The sequence below is a fragment of the Crinia signifera genome, chromosome 9 (genome assembly GCF_055691185.1).
Source record: "Crinia signifera chromosome 9, ASM5569118v1, whole genome shotgun sequence".
Lineage (NCBI taxonomy): Eukaryota > Metazoa > Chordata > Amphibia > Anura > Myobatrachidae > Crinia > Crinia signifera.
The window spans coordinates 44,999,363-45,023,109 of record NC_139225.1 but is presented as its reverse complement, the minus strand read 5'-3'; the positions used below and the strand labels follow the sequence as shown (position 1 = coordinate 45,023,109).

General features: G+C 44.1%; 1 protein-coding gene across 2 annotated transcripts in view; it reads right to left on the bottom strand.

Annotated features, from left to right (window-relative positions):
* The window catches only part of PLP1 (proteolipid protein 1), a 43,122-nt gene extending 39,671 nt beyond the window's left edge, over nucleotides 1-3,451 (bottom strand). For both annotated transcript variants that reach the window (XM_083159030.1, XM_083159031.1), the window contains exon 1: nucleotides 3,296-3,451. In XM_083159030.1, coding sequence (XP_083015156.1) covers nucleotides 3,296-3,299 — 4 coding nt within the window. In that variant the 5' untranslated portion in view covers nucleotides 3,300-3,451. The remainder of the gene's footprint in view (nucleotides 1-3,295) is intronic.
* Nucleotides 3,452-23,747: the final 20,296 nt, after the last annotated feature.

Here is a 23,747-nt window from a genome sequence, read left to right as displayed (position 1 = left end):
CTGACAAAATATTTCTTAGATGGACAAAACCATGTGCACTGCAGGTGAGGCAGAAGTAAAACCCCACCCAAATCTAATTATCTCTGCACAAGTAACACCTGCCTCACCTGCAGTGCTCATGGTTTTGTCCATCTAAGAAATATTTTGCCAGAAAGAGTGAGCTAGAATAAGGGCCACAGTTCCTGCTGGAGCCTGCACAAAAATAGCCCTGCCTGCAACCAAACTACCCCTTAATGCCTATCCTCCCACCCTGCAGTCAAACCTCCCTTCTATCCCTATCCTCCCATCCTGCAGCCGAATCACCACTCTATCCTACCATCGCATCCTGCAGCTGAACCTCCCTTTTTATCCCTATCCTCCCATCCTGCAGCCAAATCACTCCTCTATCCTGTCATCGCATCTTGCAGCCGAATCTCTCCTCTACACCTATCCTCCTATCCTGTGGCTGAACCACCCCTCTATCCCTATTCTCCTATCCTGCAGCTGAACCGATCCTTTATCCCCATCCTCCCATCCTGAATCCAAACCACCCCTTTATGCCTATCCTCCCATCCTGCACCCGAACCTCCCCTCTATCCATAACCTCCTATCCTGCAGGCGCACCTCTCCCCTATCCCCAACCTCCCATCCTGCAGCCGAACTGCCCCTTTATGCCTATCCTCCCATCCTGCACCTGAACCTCCCCTCTATCTCTATCCTCCCATCCTGCACCCGAACCTCCCCTCTATCCATAACCTCCCATCCTGCAGCCGAACTGCCCCTTTATCTCTGTCCGCCCATCCTGCAGCTGAACAGAGCCTCTATCCCTATCCTCCTCTCCTGCAGCCAAATAGCCCCTCTATCCCTATCGTCCCATCCAGCAGTCGAACCACCCCTCTATCTCTCACCTCCATGAGCTAGAGAGCTCCTCTGCCCTATCCCTTTCCTTCCATCCTGCAGCCGGACCGCCCCTTTATCCCTATCCTCCCATCCTGCAGCCAAACTGCCCCTCTATCTCTATCCTCCCATCCTGCAATTGCACCTCCCCTGTATCCATAACTTCCCATCCTGCAGCCGTACCTCTCCCTTATCCCTAACCTCCCATCCTGCAGCTGCACCTTTCCTCTATCCCTAACCTTACCCCTAAATGAAACTGCAGCCTAATGCTAGGTTCATACTAGACCCATGTCAGTTCATGGGGATGCGGCAGTGCTGTTGGGAGTCAGTGAGGCAAGGAGCGGTGGGGATGCGGTGGAGCGGCCGAGAGACGATGAGGCCTGGAGCGGCAGTGCGGCTGGCGGGCTGCACAGCGTGAACACTGACATCACGTCATGTGCAGTCTAATCCCAAAATCCCAGGGTTAGGAATGCCAATCCCGGGATTGGCCACCCTAAAAGTGATGTTGACAAGGGTCCTAAGGGGCAGATCCATTAGCTGTAATTTAAGTTGCACTTCTCACTGTAGAGTTTTGTTTTTTAATTATTAAATGGTGTCATTTTTAATTAGAGAAAACACAACTGATTAATTGAATTCAGCCCTTTTCTATATTGCAGAGTTTTACAGACTAATAAAAGTGGGGAAATAAATATACCATATATACTGAGTATAAGGCTACTTTTTCCCGAACATTTTTTATGCATAAAAAGCCCCCCTTGGCTTATACTCGAGTGAGGGTCCCACTTGAGTCAATAAGTTTTCCCTGTTTTTTTGTTGTAAAATTAGGTCCCTCGGCTTATATTCGGGTCGACTTATACTCGGGTATATACAGTATGTTTTAAAACGGCCTGACATTTCAGTGTCATTTGGAGATGTTGGGTTTGTGTTCAAATGATACTGAAATGTCAGGCCATTTAAAACATATGGCTCACTTGTGGTGCCACAGTAAGTGGCAGTGCCTCTCTGTATACTGCCACCACCGCATGTCACTGATCTACAGGTGAGGGGAACGTAAACATAGAAGCAGGCGGCACTCAGAGACATCTCAAACACCTTTATTTTCTCAGTAAAAGCAAAAGACGTGTTGGAGAAGTCTATGGGTGCCACCAGCTTCTTCGTTGAAGTTCCCTTCACCTGTACATTATTCCAACAGAGGCGTTCACCTAATGTGAGTGCGGATCTTTTGTATTGCATAGCATCTTGTCTGTATTATCTTGTCTGTAGACATGTATTGTCTAAAAATTTGTGTCTGAAAATATATTTTCAGAAATATACTCTTAGAAACTGCTTATGAACTATGGAGATGAAAAAAAAAAAACTTTCTGAATTTTTGTCTTTTTTTCTGTTTATTCTGGCATCCCACAAAAACTACTGGATGAATTTGGATTGAGTTTTCACTATTGTATTGCTTAGTGACTTAGGGGCCCATTTATTAAGGACCGCATATACAACAGAATATTACTGCCCAGGAATATAACCACCCAGGTTTGCATTGTAATATGCAGTCCTAATGCCAGAGCCACTCACATTTGTTATAAAAATTCAAATACAAAAATGTTGTATAAAAAAAGATTATATTTCCTATATAAGGTAAACAGGTAATTATGATGAATAAAAATGTTTGCTTGTCAATTTTCACACCTATTTTGATGACTTCACTGGCACTAAAATGCGTATATTCAATGCTAAAGGGCGAGCTATGACAGCAAGCAGTGATGATAGCTCGCTGTCATAGCTTGCGGGTCAGTATTTAACTGACTCCCTTCACTCGTTTCCACCTCGCTGGTTCTTTTCAGTGAGGTGGAAATGGCGAGTGCAGCCATCAAAACGGCGAGGCAGGCTGCTATATGTAGCGGGCTCAGTGCCTCGTTGGAGGATTTCCCCGGAACATCGCATACAGCGAGCGGCCGGCGAGGGGGTTGGATGGCGAGGATGGCTTTTTTCCGCCTAAACAAGCCATCTTCGCTGTACAAACCCCCCTCGCCTCCACTCACTGAGGGCATTGAATACTTAAAACTTGTTTTACGCAATTAAGATTCAGAGTATAGCGTTCGTTTTTTAATACTTCTACTTAATATTGTTCATATTATTTTCTCCCTCATAAACTGTATTCTACCTAGCACAATATTGTATTATGTTTTATTTTACAGTGATGAAACACATACAGCATAATATATAGCACTGTCAATGTTGGTAATATTGCATTATATTTCTTAGTGTAATCCAATAAGTCCTACTGTATACACATATGCCATTTGTCCAATATAAATTTTATTCTGATATGACAAATTGCCCGAGCACAAATGGATAAATTGCTCAGACATGAATAGATAGACAGAAAGACAGATAGATAGATAGATAGATAGAACTTTTGACTCACCCATGGTATCAAAAACTTTGCAGGGATCTTCTTAGTTGTCTGATACCTTTTCCTCTCTGTTACTGACTGTCCTCAGAGTCTGTGTCCACACAGTGTCATTTGAACCCTTTGCATCTGCCTGCCAAGCCCCTTAACACATTATTTTCCTTGTTGGTATGGGTACTGTGCAATATGAAATACAATAGGGTGGTTATTTGCAATCAATGGGGCAATACATTGGTTAAAATATAAACAGGGTGGGTGTCTGTCCCTAAATGGCATCCCTCCCCATCTCTCTGGCTTGTGCATAATATAAAGGATGATTGTGACTGAAAGGAGAGGGTTAGAGATTAAGTATTCTAAAAACTGTCTAAACAACTCTGGAATGTAGGGTACATTTGAAATACTGTAGCAGTAAAATTATTTCCCAAATAATAATTACAGTACCATAAAAACATACACTGCTTGCATGTGTGCATGTACAAAGAAGGCATGTCATGTATTGGCACTTTATACAATAAAAAAAATTGAGCAAGAATAAAAACTATATTTGCATTCAGCATAATTAGTCATCCAGTATAGAAAATGGTTAAATGGGGTTACGCACTAGATGTGAAACCACTATAATGTATTTTTTTTTCCATTCAAGTTCAGCATTTTTATTTAGGTGTTTCAGCATCTCACAGTATTGCTAATATGCTAGTTAGTTTAGGGAATGAAAGGGTTAATATTTGATTCTTGCATCAGTCTTGGCTGGGTTATGGAAGGAGCAGTCAGCTCCTGGCACTGCATTGCACTATCCATGGACCAGCTGTGGATAAAGGAAAAGTAAGGTTTGAAAAAGAAATGAAAAAGTGGGTTAAAATATAAATTTACCATATTGATAGGGTTATAGTAAAGGCAATTATTGCATAGTGGGGATTGCATAGTGCAGGGCTAGCCAACCAGAGGCAGAGAGATCTTCTGGTAAGACAAAGAGCAGATATCCCCTTCTGGGATATATATATATATATATATATATATATATATATATATATATATATATATATATATATATATATATATAGACAGCTTTGGTGCCCGGCACAGCCACCTAGGATGTTGCTTCGCTGGGTGCCCTTAGCAGGGGAATGTATAGACGGCAGAACGCCACGGCACTCCAGGCAATACGATAGTGCAAAATCTTCTTTATTGAAGCACAGCAGTAAAAAACAGCAACGTTTCGATACTATATGTATCGTCTTCAGGCTAATTTAACACAGTGAGCACACTAATATTTAACATACTGATACACCAATGAAACTCAGTGAATCTCCCGCCGGGAGCATGTGGCGTGCCACGGGTGTCCCATGACGTCATCATCCGTCGACCCCGGAGTTCCCGGGGCGGCCGTACTATACGTCACAGGATTACCATAGCAACCGATATAGCAAACACAGAATGACAGGAAAGTGCAATGTGCATAGCAAATGTACATACAACATATTACCAATCTACACATATAAGAAAAATAGAAAAAACCGACAATATGTAAGTATGCAAGTGTATAAACAATATGAGAAGCGCACAGATAAATCTGAATGCCACTTATCATATAGGAGGAACAGGTATAAAATACAAGTGAATAATAACAAAAATAAATATAAAATCACATGGATCCGCAGCAAGGAGTATTTTACAGTTGAATTGGTGTATCTACACCTAAAAGAATGAAATGGATTAAATGAATATCCGCAAGAACATCAGGTAAGTATTGGTAGAGATGCTTGAGCTAACATAATCGTAAAGTTATAGCAACACATTTAACCCTGAATGCTCATTCATCCCATACGGTGCCAAGGTCCCCAGTCTTGCAATCCAGCGTGCCTCACAGCGCAACAGTTGGAGGGATCTATTACCACCCCGTATAGATGTGGGGATACAATCAATCATCCGATATTTGATCGAAGATACGCTATGCTTGGCGTTAATAAAATGGCGGGGGACAGGCTGGTCACTGGTGCCGCTAATGAGGGCATTGCGTATGGCCGACCGGTGGGTTGTCATACGTGTCTTAAATGCAGTTTCAGTTTTCCCGATGTAGGATAAACCACACGGGCATAATATTTGATATACCACGTATGTGGAATTGCATGTCAGGGTATGTCTAATCTGTATGGCCTTACCAGTATGTGGGTGATTGAATGAGCATCCCGGGATCATAAATCTACAAGTCGTGCATGTGCATCTCACACAGCCTAGTGGTCTGTGTTGCGGTTTGGCTGTATTAGGTGAGGCAACTGACTTAACAAGAACATCTTTAATACTTTTGGAGCACTTAAAACTTGTTAGTAATCTAGTATCGGATAGACCTAGTGTGTCATCTGATTGTACAATGGGCCAATATTTACGAACATTTCTGACAATATCCGGGCTATGTTGGTTATAGGTGGTAACCCAGGGTATTTGGTTACCCAATTGTTTAGGATTTTGCTTAGATACAATAAGGGAACCTCTATCAATGCTTGCGATTTTATCTTTAGTGCCATCCAAAAGGGGGCGGGGATAGCCCCGGGCTGAAAACCTATTGATCATAGCTTGCATCTGGTGCTCAGCTGTCGGAGGGTCCGATACTATTCTTTTAACCCTAAGTAGTTGCGAGTAAGGCAAACTACGTACCATAGGTCTAGGGTGACAACTGGAAAATTCAAGCACATTATTTTTATCTGTCGGTTTTATAAACAGATCAGTTACAATGTTACCATCAACGATCTGGATTGTAACGTCCAGAAAGTGTATGGAAGCGTTACTATGCATATAGGTGAATGTAATCGGGCTTAGAGAGGCATTATGTGCATCAATGTAGTTACAGAGATCAATGGGGGGTCCACGCCAAAACAACAAGATATCGTCGATGTATCGATAGTAGTGTATGATACGATCGGCGATATCTGTGTTCTGGAAGAATAATGATTGTTCGAACTCGAACATAAAGGTGTTCGCATATGAGGGAGCTACCGCCGCCCCCATAGCACACCCCGTGGCCTGCAAATAAAATTAGCCATCGTATACAAAGAAATTCTTAGTTAGAATAAGATTCATCATCTCTAGGATGAAATTAACATCAGGGCCCCTGTAGTCCTCATTATCAGTCAAGAAATGTCGCAAGGCAGAGAGACCCATAGTGTGCGGAATAGAGGTGTAAAGTGCACAGACATCGATGGTGAACATATGGATGTCACCATGGAAGTGTGGAAATTGGTCCAATTTATGCAACAAACTGGTGGTATCCAATAGGTAACGGGGGTTTTTACAGATACAAGGTTGCAGCAAACTATCTATGTAAATAGATGCCGGTTGCATCAGTGACCCACGTGCCGCTACAATAGGGCGGCCAGGCGGGTCACTAATGGACTTATGTACTTTAGGGGTACAGTAAAATTGTGGCACTAAAGGATAGGCAGGGAGTAGGGCTGACATGAGAGTGGTGGAAATAATGATCATGTTTACAGCACTTTGTAATATATCCCGTAACTCAGTCACATATCTACACGTCGGGTCACCCCCGAGGCGTATATATGTTGACGAATCATTGAGATGTACCATCACCTGGTCATGATAACGATCCATATCCATTATAACAAGTGCACCCCCTTTATCCGCAGGGCGGAATACTAAGGATCTATTGGTCCCCAAGTCTCTCAATGCTAATCGCTCTTGTCTACTGAGATTATTATATACAGGAGGATGAGCACGCACAGATGCCTGCACATCCACATTAGACATTCTTGTAAAAGAGCGTATAGAGGCATTTTGAGACTGGGGATCAAATTTAGACTTAGGTAAGACTTTACGTAGTTGTTGGGGAATCACAGCTCCTGCATTAGAATTTACTAAATTAGCATCAGATACAACAGTATACCCACTTTTTTTGTGGAAATATTCTTTCAAGCGCAGTTGTCTAGCGAGACGCTGCTGTTCAAGTGTCCATTCAAAGTCATTGAAAAACGTGGAAGGGATGAAAGAGAGTCCTTTAGACAATACTTGGGTTTCGACGGAAGACAGTTGGTGGGAAGACAAATTGATAATTAGTCCTTCATCTGGCGAGGTGGTTTCTTTCCTTTTTTGTCGGCGGTTTTGTCCACCGCGATGGGTGTGGTGGCGTTGCCGGCGATGCGGGCTCTCGTCTCCACTGCTAAAGGGATCATTTTGTTTCTTCTGGGGCCACGTTTTGAACTGCCATCACTACTGGATGAATTAAAGTCGGTAGAGCTCTGTAGGTAAGTTTGTTGATTACCTTGGCGACGGAAGAAAGGTCTACGGTTAGGTCTCTCTTGGTGTGGAGTTGTCCATTGATAGACATTATGTAACTCGTAGTCCATTTCACCTTTTTCTCTTTCTTAAACTTGATAAGCTCGCATTTATATTGCTGTATTTGCGAGTTAAGTTTATCATACCAGTCTGTGTTTTTATCATTTGTCAGGTTGGTTTTGTGGGTGGCTTCAAAGGAAACAATTTTCTCCTTGCACAGGTTGACCTCTTTTGTAGAGTGTTCAATTATTATCCCGCCCCCTTTTGGATGGCACTAAAGATAAAATCGCAAGCATTGATAGAGGTTCCCTTATTGTATCTAAGCAAAATCCTAAACAATTGGGTAACCAAATACCCTGGGTTACCACCTATAACCAACATAGCCCGGATATTGGGGGTTATTCTAGTCCATTCTTTCTGACAAAATCCTTCTTAGATGGACAAAACCATGTGCACTGCGGGTGGGGCAGATGTAACTTGTGCAGAGAGAATTAGATTTTGGTGGGGTTTTTCTTCAAAGTGAGATCTATATTGAAGTGTATAGTCATGCAGTCAGTATTTTCCCTGCACAGAAACAAAATAACTCACCCAAATCTAATTCTCTCTGCACATGTTACATCTGCCCCCCTGCAGTGCACATGGTTTTGTCCATCTAAGAAGGATTTTGTCAGAAAGAATGAACTAGAATAAACCCCATTGTCAGAAATGTTCGTAAATATTGGCCCATTGTACAATCAGATGACGCACTAGGTCTATCCGATACTAGATTACTAACAAGTTTTAAGCGCTCCAAAAGTATTAGAGATGTTCTTATTAAGTCAGATGCCTCACCTAATACAGCCAAACCGCAACACAGACCACTAGGCTGTGTGAGATGCACATGCACGACTTGTAGATTTATGATCCCGGGATGCTCATTCAATCACCCACATACTGGTAAGGCCATACAGATTAGACATACCCTGACATGCAATTCCACATACGTGGTATATCAAATATTATGCCCGTGTGGTTTATCCTACATCGGGAAAACTGAAACTGCATTTAAGACACGTATGACAACCCACCGGTCGGCCATACGCAATAACCTCATTAGCGGCACCAGTGACCAGCCTGTCCCCCGCCATTTTATTAACGCCAAGCATAGCGTATCTTCGATCAAATATCGGATGATTGATTGCATCCCCACATCTATATGGGGTGGTAATAGATCCCTCCAACTGTTGCGCTGTGAGGCACGCTGGATTGCAAGGCTGGGGACCTTGGCACCGTATGGGATGAATGAGCATTCAGGGTTAAATGTGTTGCTATAACTTTACGATTATGTTAGCTCAAGCATCTCTACCAATACTTACCTGATGTTCTTGCGGATATTCATTTAATCCATTTCATTCTTTTAGGTGTAGATACACCGATTCAACTGTAAAATACTCCTTGCTGCGGATCCATGTGATTTTATATTTATTTTTGTTATTATTCACTTGTATTTTATACCTGTTCCTCCTATATGATAAGTGGCATTCAGATTTATCTGGGCGCTTCTCATATTGTTTATACACTTGCATACTTACATATTGTCGTTTTTTTCTATTTTTCTTATATGTGTAGATTGGTAATATGTTGTATGTACATTTGCTATGCACATTGCACTTTCCTGTCATTCTGTGTTTGCTATATCGGTTGCTATGGTAATCCTGTGACGTATAGTACGGCCGCCCCGGGAACTCCGGGGTCGACGGATGATGACGTCATGGGACACCCGTGGCACGCCCCATGCTCCCGGCGGGAGATTCACTGAGTTTCATTGGTGTATCAGTATGTTAAATATTAGTGTGCTCACTGTGTTAAATTAGCCTGAAGACGATACATATAGTATCGAAACGTTGCTGTTTTTTACTGCTGTGCTTCAATAAAGAAGATTTTGCACTATCGTATTGCCTGGAGTGCCGTGGCGTTCTGCCGTCTATATATATATATATATATACCCAATTGTTTAGGATTTTGCTTAGATACAATAAGGGAACCTCTATCAATGCTTGCGATTTTATCTTTAGTGCCATCCAAAAGGGGGCGGGGATAGCCCCGGGCTGAAAACCTATTGATCATAGCTTGCATCTGGTGCTCAGCTGTCGGAGGGTCCGATACTATTCTTTTAACCCTAAGTAGTTGCGAGTAAGGCAAACTACGTACCATAGGTCTAGGGTGACAACTGGAAAATTCAAGCACATTATTTTTATCTGTCGGTTTTATAAACAGATCAGTTACAATGTTACCATCAACGATCTGGATTGTAACGTCCAGAAAGTGTATGGAAGCGTTACTATGCATATAGGTGAATGTAATCGGGCTTAGAGAGGCATTATGTGCATCAATGTAGTTACAGAGATCAATGGGGGGTCCACGCCAAAACAACAAGATATCGTCGATGTATCGATAGTAGTGTATGATACGATCGGCGATATCTGTGTTCTGGAAGAATAATGATTGTTCGAACTCGAACATAAAGGTGTTCGCATATGAGGGAGCTACCGCCGCCCCCATAGCACACCCCGTGGCCTGCAAATAAAATTAGCCATCGTATACAAAGAAATTCTTAGTTAGAATAAGATTCATCATCTCTAGGATGAAATTAACATCAGGGCCCCTGTAGTCCTCATTATCAGTCAAGAAATGTCGCAAGGCAGAGAGACCCATAGTGTGCGGAATAGAGGTGTAAAGTGCACAGACATCGATGGTGAACATATGGATGTCACCATGGAAGTGTGGAAATTGGTCCAATTTATGCAACAAACTGGTGGTATCCAATAGGTAACGGGGGTTTTTACAGATACAAGGTTGCAGCAAACTATCTATGTAAATAGATGCCGGTTGCATCAGTGACCCACGTGCCGCTACAATAGGGCGGCCAGGCGGGTCACTAATGGACTTATGTACTTTAGGGGTACAGTAAAATTGTGGCACTAAAGGATAGGCAGGGAGTAGGGCTGACATGAGAGTGGTGGAAATAATGATCATGTTTACAGCACTTTGTAATATATCCCGTAACTCAGTCACATATCTACACGTCGGGTCACCCCCGAGGCGTATATATGTTGACGAATCATTGAGATGTACCATCACCTGGTCATGATAACGATCCATATCCATTATAACAAGTGCACCCCCTTTATCCGCAGGGCGGAATACTAAGGATCTATTGGTCCCCAAGTCTCTCAATGCTAATCGCTCTTGTCTACTGAGATTATTATATACAGGAGGATGAGCACGCACAGATGCCTGCACATCCACATTAGACATTCTTGTAAAAGAGCGTATAGAGGCATTTTGAGACTGGGGATCAAATTTAGACTTAGGTAAGACTTTACGTAGTTGTTGGGGAATCACAGCTCCTGCATTAGAATTTACTAAATTAGCATCAGATACAACAGTATACCCACTTTTTTTGTGGAAATATTCTTTCAAGCGCAGTTGTCTAGCGAGACGCTGCTGTTCAAGTGTCCATTCAAAGTCATTGAAAAACGTGGAAGGGATGAAAGAGAGTCCTTTAGACAATACTTGGGTTTCGACGGAAGACAGTTGGTGGGAAGACAAATTGATAATTAGTCCTTCATCTGGCGAGGTGGTTTCTTTCCTTTTTTGTCGGCGGTTTTGTCCACCGCGATGGGTGTGGTGGCGTTGCCGGCGATGCGGGCTCTCGTCTCCACTGCTAAAGGGATCATTTTGTTTCTTCTGGGGCCACGTTTTGAACTGCCATCACTACTGGATGAATTAAAGTCGGTAGAGCTCTGTAGGTAAGTTTGTTGATTACCTTGGCGACGGAAGAAAGGTCTACGGTTAGGTCTCTCTTGGTGTGGAGTTGTCCATTGATAGACATTATGTAACTCGTAGTCCATTTCACCTTTTTCTCTTTCTTAAACTTGATAAGCTCGCATTTATATTGCTGTATTTGCGAGTTAAGTTTATCATACCAGTCTGTGTTTTTATCATTTGTCAGGTTGGTTTTGTGGGTGGCTTCAAAGGAAACAATTTTCTCCTTGCACAGGTTGACCTCTTTTGTAGAGTGTTCAATTATTATCCCGCCCCCTTTTGGATGGCACTAAAGATAAAATCGCAAGCATTGATAGAGGTTCCCTTATTGTATCTAAGCAAAATCCTAAACAATTGGGTAACCAAATACCCTGGGTTACCACCTATAACCAACATAGCCCGGATATTGTCAGAAATGTTCGTAAATATTGGCCCATTGTACAATCAGATGACGCACTAGGTCTATCCGATACTAGATTACTAACAAGTTTTAAGCGCTCCAAAAGTATTAGAGATGTTCTTATTAAGTCAGATGCCTCACCTAATACAGCCAAACCGCAACACAGACCACTAGGCTGTGTGAGATGCACATGCACGACTTGTAGATTTATGATCCCGGGATGCTCATTCAATCACCCACATACTGGTAAGGCCATACAGATTAGACATACCCTGACATGCAATTCCACATACGTGGTATATCAAATATTATGCCCGTGTGGTTTATCCTACATCGGGAAAACTGAAACTGCATTTAAGACACGTATGACAACCCACCGGTCGGCCATACGCAATAACCTCATTAGCGGCACCAGTGACCAGCCTGTCCCCCGCCATTTTATTAACGCCAAGCATAGCGTATCTTCGATCAAATATCGGATGATTGATTGCATCCCCACATCTATATGGGGTGGTAATAGATCCCTCCAACTGTTGCGCTGTGAGGCACGCTGGATTGCAAGGCTGGGGACCTTGGCACCGTATGGGATGAATGAGCATTCAGGGTTAAATGTGTTGCTATAACTTTACGATTATGTTAGCTCAAGCATCTCTACCAATACTTACCTGATGTTCTTGCGGATATTCATTTAATCCATTTCATTCTTTTAGGTGTAGATACACCGATTCAACTGTAAAATACTCCTTGCTGCGGATCCATGTGATTTTATATTTATTTTTGTTATTATTCACTTGTATTTTATACCTGTTCCTCCTATATGATAAGTGGCATTCAGATTTATCTGGGCGCTTCTCATATTGTTTATACACTTGCATACTTACATATTGTCGTTTTTTTCTATTTTTCTTATATGTGTAGATTGGTAATATGTTGTATGTACATTTGCTATGCACATTGCACTTTCCTGTCATTCTGTGTTTGCTATATCGGTTGCTATGGTAATCCTGTGACGTATAGTACGGCCGCCCCGGGAACTCCGGGGTCGACGGATGATGACGTCATGGGACACCCGTGGCACGCCCCATGCTCCCGGCGGGAGATTCACTGAGTTTCATTGGTGTATCAGTATGTTAAATATTAGTGTGCTCACTGTGTTAAATTAGCCTGAAGACGATACATATAGTATCGAAACGTTGCTGTTTTTTACTGCTGTGCTTCAATAAAGAAGATTTTGCACTATCGTATTGCCTGGAGTGCCGTGGCGTTCTGCCGTCTATATATATATATATATATATATATATATATATATATATATATATATATATACACATACATACTAGCTGACCCGCCCAGCGTTGCCCGGGACAACCTTGTTTATTTTTAATTTCCAAAATGCTGTAAAATGTTGTCTTATGCTGCGTTTAAGGCTCTAGAGTGTCATTTATTAAAACCTCCACCATAATGTTACAATGTATTTGCATTGAAATCAGGGGTGGTGGTGTTGTTCTTATTTGAAATGCACCACTCCTGACTTGATAGCTTGTGTGTGTTGATGAATTCCACATCCACTCTTGAGATTTAGCACCTATGATGCATTTATTTTTGTGTGCTTGTGTGCGTTGTACTGTTTTTGTGTGTGTTGTAGTGTATGTGGGTGTGTGGTGTGGTGTGTTGTGTTGTATCTGTCCAATGTGTAAGTGTGTGAGGTGCTCTACGTATAAATATGTGTTTGCAATGGTCGAAGTGTAAATTTTGAAGTGGGGGTATGGTAAGGTATGGGAAATTAAAGGCTGAAGTTATGTGCACACTCTAGAAAAGGAGGGTGCCGCCACTCAAAAGGGGGCATGTCCTTGAGTGTAGTGTACCATGCTGTATGGCCCTTGTACACATTATGCAAAACAGTAGTAGATCCCCTTACACTTGCCCCTTAATTATTATGCAAATGCGGAAAGAGCCAAAATTCCCCCGTATGCGACACAGAATGAGCAAAAAAAATCACATTATACCACCCAGAGAGATCCAAAATTCCCATTATGCTACATAAATTGAGGCAAAATTCACGTTATGCAACATGGATTGAGGCAAAATTCACATCATGCCGCCTGGAAAAAGCCCAAATTCACATCATGCCTCCCGGACTGAGCCATAATTCACATTATGCCACACAGAAAGTGCCAAAATTCACTTTATGCCACACGGATTGAGCAAAAATTCGCATTATCCACCCGGATTGAGGCAAAGATCACATTCTCAGCTGTTGATAGGCGAATAGGAAGGATGAAAATTTGTGCACAATGTTCCTTGCAGGCCACTAGGTAATGAGGATGTCATGTGTCTGCAGCGGATCCTGCAAGCTTTCATTTGAGAGCTGTGAGGACGTGCAGGTGAGTTGAAGGCTCCTGCAACTGTTGCTGTGGATACTCTACCCAACTGTCTGTATCTCATTCTCTCACTGCCTGTCATGCTGCCTTGTTCCTTCATCAGAACTCCATTGGTCTTCTGTGGTGTCTGATATTCTGTGTCGGCACATCGACTAATGGCTTTGAGCTCCCAGTGCACTTCAGTATTTGTTGTAGTCTCATTACATCATTGCACCCTTCAACTCTAGCTTCCTTGCTCACTCATTTCAATGTCCAAAATGCTCATCTGTATTCTTGCCTTCAGTTTTTGTATCAGACCATACAAATTCTATAATCTATCCAGTTTACTCGTCCTATGGTCTCAGCCAAATGTGGGAGCCGCTACTGCTGGAGGTGTAGGTCCTGGCAGCTATGTACTGCAAGTACTGATGTGTAAATTAACACAGGTGTTTGTTATAGGTCTAAGAACCTCCCACTGGCTCTAGGGGTCTCACATAATTGTGGTGAAGTTCAGTGGGGCAGGTGTATTAAGACTGTAAAAGTACTAAAGTAAAAGGTGATAATGCACCTGCCAGTCGGCCAGTATCTGTCATTTTTCAAACCCAGCTGGTAACTTCACAGTTAATATCCTTCACCGATCTGTTCTCTGTGTGTGTCAGTGTCACACAACCACCCATTAAAGAGACAAAAAAACACAAACAAAAATACAAAAAGAAAAATAGGTACTTATGTATTATCTGGGCTCCCATGTTAAATGCACCCCATTTTTCATATCCCTACTATCCAACTACGCATGGAGTTGATATTATATAGTGTAGCGAGCCACCGTGCCCGAAGCGTGCCGAGTGCAGCGAGCCCCGCGAGGGGACGCGGTCTCATAAGAAAAACGGTAGCCCAGATATTACATAAGTACCGAAAAATAAATCCCAAAAATCCCCTCCACCCCACCCTACAGTATTTCCGTTTACCAGTAAGTTGTCTGTGTGTGTGTGTCACTGTTCCAAAACTCCCCGCCCAAAATAATGTATATTGTTGTGTGATGTTCCCTTTTTTATTGATCTGTACCTCATTACCTTTTCCGCACTGATTGTACAGTGTATCCCATATCAACTGCTGTCAATAAAAAGTGTGTGTGTGTTCCAAACCCCCCACCAAAAAAAAAAAAAAATACAAAAAGCAAGAAAGAAAAAAAAAACTGAAAGGTTAATATAGTTTTGCGTGATGTTAGCTTTTTTATTGTTCTGTACCTCGTTTCCTTGGCCCTACTGATTGTACTGTCATAACACTACCATAATATCTGATATTCAAGGAATCAATAAACTCGGAGATGTACCAAGGGACTGGCGCATAGCTATGTAGTACCAATATGGAAGAAAGTTAGCAAAACAAACCCTGAAAATTATAGGCAGGTCAGCCTTTCCCCATTGGGAAAATATTAGAGGGAATAATAAGAGTTAGTATCCAAAATTTCTTAGAACAGGAGAAAGTGATAAGTAAGGCTCAGTGTGGGTTCGTCAAAAATAGATCATGTCAGACTAATTTAATTAGCTTCTGTGATGAAGTCAGTAGAGGGCTGGACTTAGGGAAATCTGTTGATGTAATACAGCTTGATTTCACTAAATATTTTGACACGGTGCCTCATAAAAGGTTATTAATGAAATAGGTAATTTGGGGTTAGAAGATAAAATTTGTTATTGGATTAAAAACTGGTTGCACAATCGGGGACAGAGAGTGGTGGTAAATGGCATGCATTCCAGCTGGGGTATGGTTCAAAGTGGAGTCCCGCAAGGTTCAATATTGGGACCCACCTTGTTTAATATATTCATTAATGATATTGGAAGTGACGTAAAATTGCAATATTGGCAGATGACACAAAACTGAGTAAGGAAATAACTCAGGAGAGGATGTGGAAACACTACAAAGTGACTTAAATAAACTTCTAGGCAGTTCTGGGCACCACACCTTAAAAAGGACATAAATTAATTGGAACAAGTACAGAGAAGGGCAACTAAGCTAGTAAAAGGTCTCAAATCACTAGAATACAAAGATAGGTTAACCAGGCTGAATATGTTTTCACTGGAGAAACGGAGGTTGAAAGGTGATACAGTATGATTAGTATGTTCAAATACAGGATTGGGAATCATATGGAATTGGGAGATGATTTGTTCACTAACAGGAGGCTTGAGGAAAGGAAATTCCATACTGAATTAAGAACAGGATTCATCACCATTAGAGCCAGTGGTGTAGCTAAGGCTCCGCAACCCTAGCGGTGGGGGAGAGCCGGAGCCACGGGGGCGCAGGGTCGTGGTGTATTGACTTACCCCCCTGATGCCACCGCCGGGGACCACCAGGAGTGCACTACTGGGAGTGTGGGAGGGGCCCAGCCACTTGCCCGTCGCTACTGCTGGACCTCTCTGCTGCTACTGCTGCCCACCCATGTGCTAGTAGCTACTCCCCCAGTCTCACTCAGGCTGCCATCCGGTGTCTGTTATTACCCCTTCCTCTTGCTTGAGTTGCCACTGTCTGTGTTTTCTACAAACTGCTGCACCCCAAGCGGACAGACATCCAGTGGCTGCGCTCCCTGCCCAACACCCGCCGCTTTGGCACTGGCTGTGATCCTCCCAGGTGGCTGTGTTCCCCCCCTCCCCTGCTGAGGCACCCGGGGCCTATCTCCCCACAAGCGCAGGCATCCAGGAATACCTTGCACTCTTCTCATCGTTCTACGATATCCCAGGCATCTGGCAGCTTTGGCCAACCTGTGTGATGATGAAAAACAGTAAGTGTCTGTGTCAGCATTTGTCCATGTGTCTGTATGTCACTGCCTGTCAGTGTGTCAACATCTTTCCATGTGTCATCGTCTGTCCTTGTGTTTGTATGTGTCAGCATCTATCTTTCTGTCCGTGTGTCCGCATTTGTGTCTGCATCCATATGTCAACATCCATCTGTCTGTCTGTGCGCGTCAGCATTTGTGTGTCAGCTTCAATGTGTATGAGTTATTCTGTGCATCAGAAACCGTGGTTTCAATGTGTATCAGCATCTGCCAGAGTCTGTCTGTCTGCGTGTCAGCATGTACCAGTGTGTTATTATCTGTCTGTACGTGTGTTAATGTATGGGGGGGGGCAGAAACTTTTGTGGCGGGGGGGCACAAAATTTCTAGTTACGCCACTGATTAGAGCAGTAAAATTCTGGAACTCATTGTGTCACACCTGGGGTCTGAGTCAACGTGATGAAGGCCTCAAGTATTGGCTCGGACCGATGTATGAATCAGGGAGGCTTCATTAGACCTTTGGACATGTACACACGGAATTGCACTGTAGTGCACCCAGAGGCAGGATGAGCATGGAGAAGACAATGGTAAAAGTACAATCACGTTTATTAAAGATCAGCAGATGATAACAGAGAAGATTGTACTTGGCAACTGGCGAATAGTAACATATGTACAAGCAGGAATTGGTACACAATGACTGTGATGCAACGAGATACTATGGTGCAGTGCAGCGCACTGATGCAGTTGATAGATGTGACTGTGGGCCTTATTCTAGTTCACTCTTTCTGGAAAAATCCTTCTTAGATGGACAAAACCATGTGCACTGCAGGGGGGGCAGCTGTAAAATGTGCGGAGAGAATTAGATTTGGGTGAGTTATTTTGTTTCTGTGCAGGGTAAATAATACTGGCTGCTTTATTTTTACACTGCAATATAGATCTCACTTTGAAGTAAAACCCCACCCAAATCTAATTCTCTCTGCACAAGTTACATCTGCCCCACCTGCAGTGCACATGGTTTTGTCCATCTAAGAAGGATTTTGTAAGAAAGAGTGAACTAGAATAAGGATAAGAGGGCAAAGTACGTTACTTGGTGGTGCTTGGGAATACTGATGATTAGGGATGTTGTTCAGAACATCGGATGCTTGAGAGCGATGGTTAGAGCATCAGCCTGCAGGGATAGCTGCACACACTAACAGAGCCATCCTGCCAGCATACTGCAGCAGGGGCTCCATCACACTACACAGTGTGGGATCCCTCGCTCAGGGGACACACTGCTCAGGGTGAGCTGACAGACTTGGTACGCTGTTTGTAATGTAACGGACACAGTACAGCGGGGAACGCTGGGGACGGGTACTGTAGGCCACAGACGCTGGGTGGTAAAGTGACTTTAAATGGCAAAAAAAAGAAACAATCCCTTACTGTGAGTAGCAGCTGCAGGTTACAGCTGTACAGCTGCATGCTCCTGATCATTGGCAGCACGCAGCAGCATTAGCTGCATCATATCATCAGCTCCTTGATGTGTTTGGGGGCGGAGCTAATCTCTGCAGGCTGAATGATACAGGAATGATGACTGGAACATCGAATGCAGGAACGATGGTTAGAACATTGAATACAGGAATGATGGCTGGAACATCGAATGCAGGAGCGATGGTTAGAACATCAACTGTGAACGATGGCTGGAACATCAAATGCAGGAATGATGGTTAGAACATCGACTGGAGCTAGGCAATAAACTGCTGAGATGAGTATCCCTTTAAATGGACACAGTATCCAGAGATGTAGCGTGGAGTCATGGCACCCGGAGCAAGCTAATGCCATGGCGCCCCATATATATATATATATATATATATTTATATATATAATACAGGGAAAGGGAAAGTTTAGTGTTAGGCTGAGGGGAGGGGAAGGTTAGGGTTAGGTTGTGAGAAGGGGAACGTTAGAGTTAGGCTGAAGGGATGGTTTTAGGCACCTACAAGGGGGGGGGGGGGGAGTTGGGCTGCAGGATGGGATGGGTAGTGCTGGTTATAGCACATTTGACAGTAACAACCTCTAGATGTGCCACAAGACTGATACTTGTGCTACTATTATCCCCAAGCCTCCTATGTGTGCCACTATTATGCTGTAAGACCAGGGGCATCTTAACAGCAGTGCAGGCACCCGGGCAAAGCAATTCACTGGGCCCCCACTACCACCACCATGCCCCCCCTTGTACTCATCGTTTTGCAGCAGGCTGGAGCCGAAGGGTCTGTGAGGTAAATCAGCAGGGCTCTAGCACTGCAAACACTACATGCAGGGAACTCTATGAGGCGGGCGGTGATTGACAGGTCCCCTCTCCGGCAGGGATAGCTGCACACACTAACAGAGCCATCCTGCCAGCATACTGCAGCAGGGGCTCCATCACACTACACACAGGGGCGTAACTAAGTTTTTAGCGCCCCCCCGCCGGATGGTTTTTCGGCGCCCCCCTCGAACACCCCCCCCTCCCTGCCGCCGCCGCCCGCCACCTAACCTGACCCCCCTTCTTACACTTACCTGTCCCCGCAGTCTGCATCTCGCCCGGCTCTCTGCCGGGACCTGCCTGACGTCACGGTCCCGGCCGGCTCCTGCTGCTGCGATGAAAACTGACTCTTAGAAAATGGCTGCCCCCATACTGCAGACAGAAAACTGTCTGCAGTATGGGGGCAGCCATTTTATAATAGTCAGTTTTCATTGCAGCAGGAGCCGGCCGGGACCGTGACGTCAGGCAGGTCCCGGCAGAGAGCCGGGCGAGACGAAGACCACAGGTAACTATACCTCCGGAGCCCCCCGGCGGCGCCCCCAATTTCTCTGCGCCCCCCCGCCACCGCGGGGGCTGCGGAGGTATAGTTACGCCTCTGACTACACAGTGTGGGATCCCTCGCTCAGGGGACACACTGCTCAGGGTGAGCTGACAGACTCGGTACGCTGTTTGTAATGTAACGGACACAGTACAGCGGGGAACGCTGGGGACGGGTACTGTAGGCCACAGACGCTGGGTGGTAAAGTGACTTTAAATGGCAAAAAAAAGAAACAATCCCTTACTGTGAGTAGCAGCTGCAGGTTACAGCTGTACAGCTGCATGCTCCTGATCATTGGCAGCACGCATCAGCATTAGCTGCATCATATCATCAGCTCCTTGATGTGTTTGGGGGCGGAGCTAATCTCTGCAGGCTGAATGATAGTGATAGTGGACAGTGGGAAGGAAGGGGAGGAGTGGGAAGGAACTGTGGGGATGCTGCTGCCTGCACACAGCAGACAGCCAGCAGTACTCTCAACCCCACATACTGCCACAGGTCATGTTCTGCTAAGCCCCGCCCCTCGCAACCCGATAAGCCCCGCCCCCTCACGGAGCGACCTCACAGAGCCCTGGACACGGCACCTGGCACCAACAGCCTCTTTGCATCATCCAGCCAGCTGCCAGGTATATACATTGCAGATAGCACAGCCTCCAGGCATGATGTTGCTGCTGCAGCTGGTAAGAAGCAATCACTGGAGGGATCAAAAAAGAAGCCTGCCACTGCTGCTACGCTGTAACTGGGAAGCGAGAGAAGGCGCCCTCTAGAGGTTCCAGCGCCTGGAGCACACACTCCACTGGAACCACCCTCCCTACGCCCCTGACAGGATCACAGGAGCTGGAATACCTCGAACGAAGCACACTGCAGCAGAGAGACCCAACTGTACTAACAGGACACAATTTAAGCACTAGCAATGTGTCTTGGATTTCCCAGCATACATATACCCACTGAGAAGCCGGGATTGGCTGGGCAATTAGGACAGGGAACCAGACTACACAGGATTGGCAGCAGAAGATCTCACACAGCCTACCACAGGTGTTAATTACTAGCAAGCATATGGTGTGTACACACGGTGAGATTCCCTTGCTATTCAATTTAAGATTCGAGTGCTATGCAATCTTTGCTATCTCTGTACTTTTTACATTCAATTCATACAATCTGCATTAGATTTGCACTATATAGTCATTGCTGCCCTGTCTATCTGGGTTTCGATTTGTGCTGTGACGGGAGCGCGCATCGGGATCACAAGGTAAAAAGCCTGTGCGATCTGCATACAATCTGCTTACGATCTGCATGCAATTTTGATTATACAGTCAAATCCTGCCTCATCGTCAGAACAGGTGAACCATCCATCATCAACATAAACAGAATTCTCATACCATCTGACGAGATAGTGAGGATGAATTCCATCCTGAAGGAAAACTAGTCATCGCGGCTAAGTATTTTTGTCTGGAAACGGGGAAGTTTGTGGACCTACGGATAACCCCGAATCTAATCCAGAGACTGAGGAATCGCCTGGTGCTGAATGAATCTCCTGACGGACGGCTGGAACCGGATTGTCACTGGAGATACTTGAACCGGCGGAGTCTTCGGACCTACGGATGGAACTGGATTGGATCCAGAGACAACTAAATGTTCAGATAATCCCTCTGGAGGCTGGACTGTGCTGAAAGCACTTAGAGCAGCTGGCAAGCAGGAGTTCATAGCTTTGTTTGTGACTCAGAAATTCCCACTTGGGAACTTGGTCCTGGATACTCCTTTTGGGGAACCATTGCTGGGAGTCCTTTTAGGGGTTTGCGAATCCTGTGCCCCTTTTTGAGAACTATTGCTGGAGATCCCCTTAGAAGTTTGCGACACGAGTAACCCACTTGAGGTTAGCAAACTGGATGACTCTGATGCCACTTCTCGAATCTGAACACTAGAAGTTCTGCCAGATGACAGAACCAAAGCTTGTGTAGAAGCAAAGTTAATAGATGCCCCTTTTTGGGCAATACTCTTGGAAAAATAATTTTTTGACAACTTCTTTCTGAAGCCTTTGATGCTCTCCTTGTCCAGAAGGCGAGGCATAGGAGATGAGGAATTTCTTTGTGGAGTAGTCCTTACTTTGGGTCTGCAACTTTAGAACAACTTTCAATAAGATGATTAGAGTGTAGCCAAGAGTATATGGAAAGGGATGAGTGTGTTCACTTATAGAAACAGTGGCGTAACTACCTAATTGTCGCCCCCGCCACATATTTTTCGGACTCTTAGAAAATGGCTGCCCCCATACTGCATACAGAAAACTGTCTGCAGTATGGGGGCAGCCATTTTCTAAGAGTCCGTTTTCATTATAGCAGCAGGAGCCGGCGCCGGGAGAGACGGGACCGCGACGGCAGGGCACCAAACAGCAGCGGGTAAGTGGTAACTATAGCCCCGCAGTCCCCCGGTGCTCACATGTTCTCTGCGCCTCCCCGCCACCGCGGGGGCTACGGAGCTATAGCTACGCCACTGATATCAGGGTCATTGTATAGCATAACAGAGCTATTTTAATGCATTCCTCATAATGTGACATGTTTATAAGAGTAGGGGTGTAGGTGGACGTTTATGGAAAATCTGAGTGTGTGCCAAGGGGATCATAGTAAAATCAGGGTCTTTATATGGCATAATGGAGCTGTTTTAATGCTATTTTTTGCTTAGGGATGGAAAACTAAATGGCTGTCATTTCTTAGTGTCAGCTGTCATTCTGCGTAATTCCGTTAATTTAACATGTGTGTAATTGTTTTAGGAATATGTTTGTTGAAGATATAAAGAATAGGTTCCAGATTTTATGAAATATTTATAAAAATTAAATCTGCTTCCATTATAGTCAATTGGTATTCCTTTTTTGAAGACTGGACTTTAATTCCTTTTAGTATGTCCCCTGGCCAGCCAGATTTGCTAGATTTAAAGCCAGATTTGTACACATAAAAATGATTTAAAAAATGGAGAATGACAGGAGATGCTCTGTCTCTCCTGCCTACCCTAACAGGCATCACTGGTCCAACGCGTCAATTGTGAGAACTAAAAAAAAAAACTTTGCAAGTACGTTTCTTTCCCCCCTATTCTATCTAAACTACTTCATATGCATGGATTCCTGTTTCCCAGTTCATCTCTCTTTAATCAAAGCTGACTACAATCCATAGACCTCGGTGCTGACTGGTGTCAGGAGCTGACAGTGCCAGCAATGATGGCCCTTTACATTGTCACATGGCCAAGACACAAACACAAACCACAAAGCTCCCTATTCCAGTGAGCATATTAATACATAGTCACTTCAGCAGATGATTGAAATTAGTAATATTTTAGCTAGGTTGCTTAAAATTTTCAAACTGGTAACCCCCGCCAGCCAAATCTGCTCCCTAGCATGCAAGCAGATGCTTTCACAGAGACGGCCCATGTTACAGCAAAGGTGGGTGCTAGGGTGTTCGGTGCCACCCTGCAAGCTTCAAATTTATGGCCTATCCCACATACCGATGAAAAGAATAACACGGGCCACATAATACCACCCCTAATTAAATTTATGCAAATTAACCCAACTATATAGGACAGCAAAAATTTAGGGCATGGCTTTGTGGGACAGGGGATTATGCACATCGAAATTCGAATTACACATTATGCCACACACCGTAGTGCCCATTACACATTATGCCACACACCGTAATGCCCATTACATATTATGTCTCATAAATGCCACTTACCTACATGCCAGGAGTTTCTTGCTAGACGCCAGGGGTTTCTTGATAGATGCCAGGGGTTGCATGCACAGTGCCAGGGCCACATAATACCATCCCTAATTAAAATTATACAAATTAACTCAACTATATGGGACAGCAAACATTTAGGGCATGGCTTTGTGGAACAGGGGATTATGCACACCGAAATTCGAATTACACATTATGCCACACACCGTAGTGCCCATTACACATTATGCCACACACCGTAATGCCCATTACATATTATGCCTCATAAATGCCACTTACCTACATGCCAGGAGTTTCTTGCTAGATGCCAGGGGTTT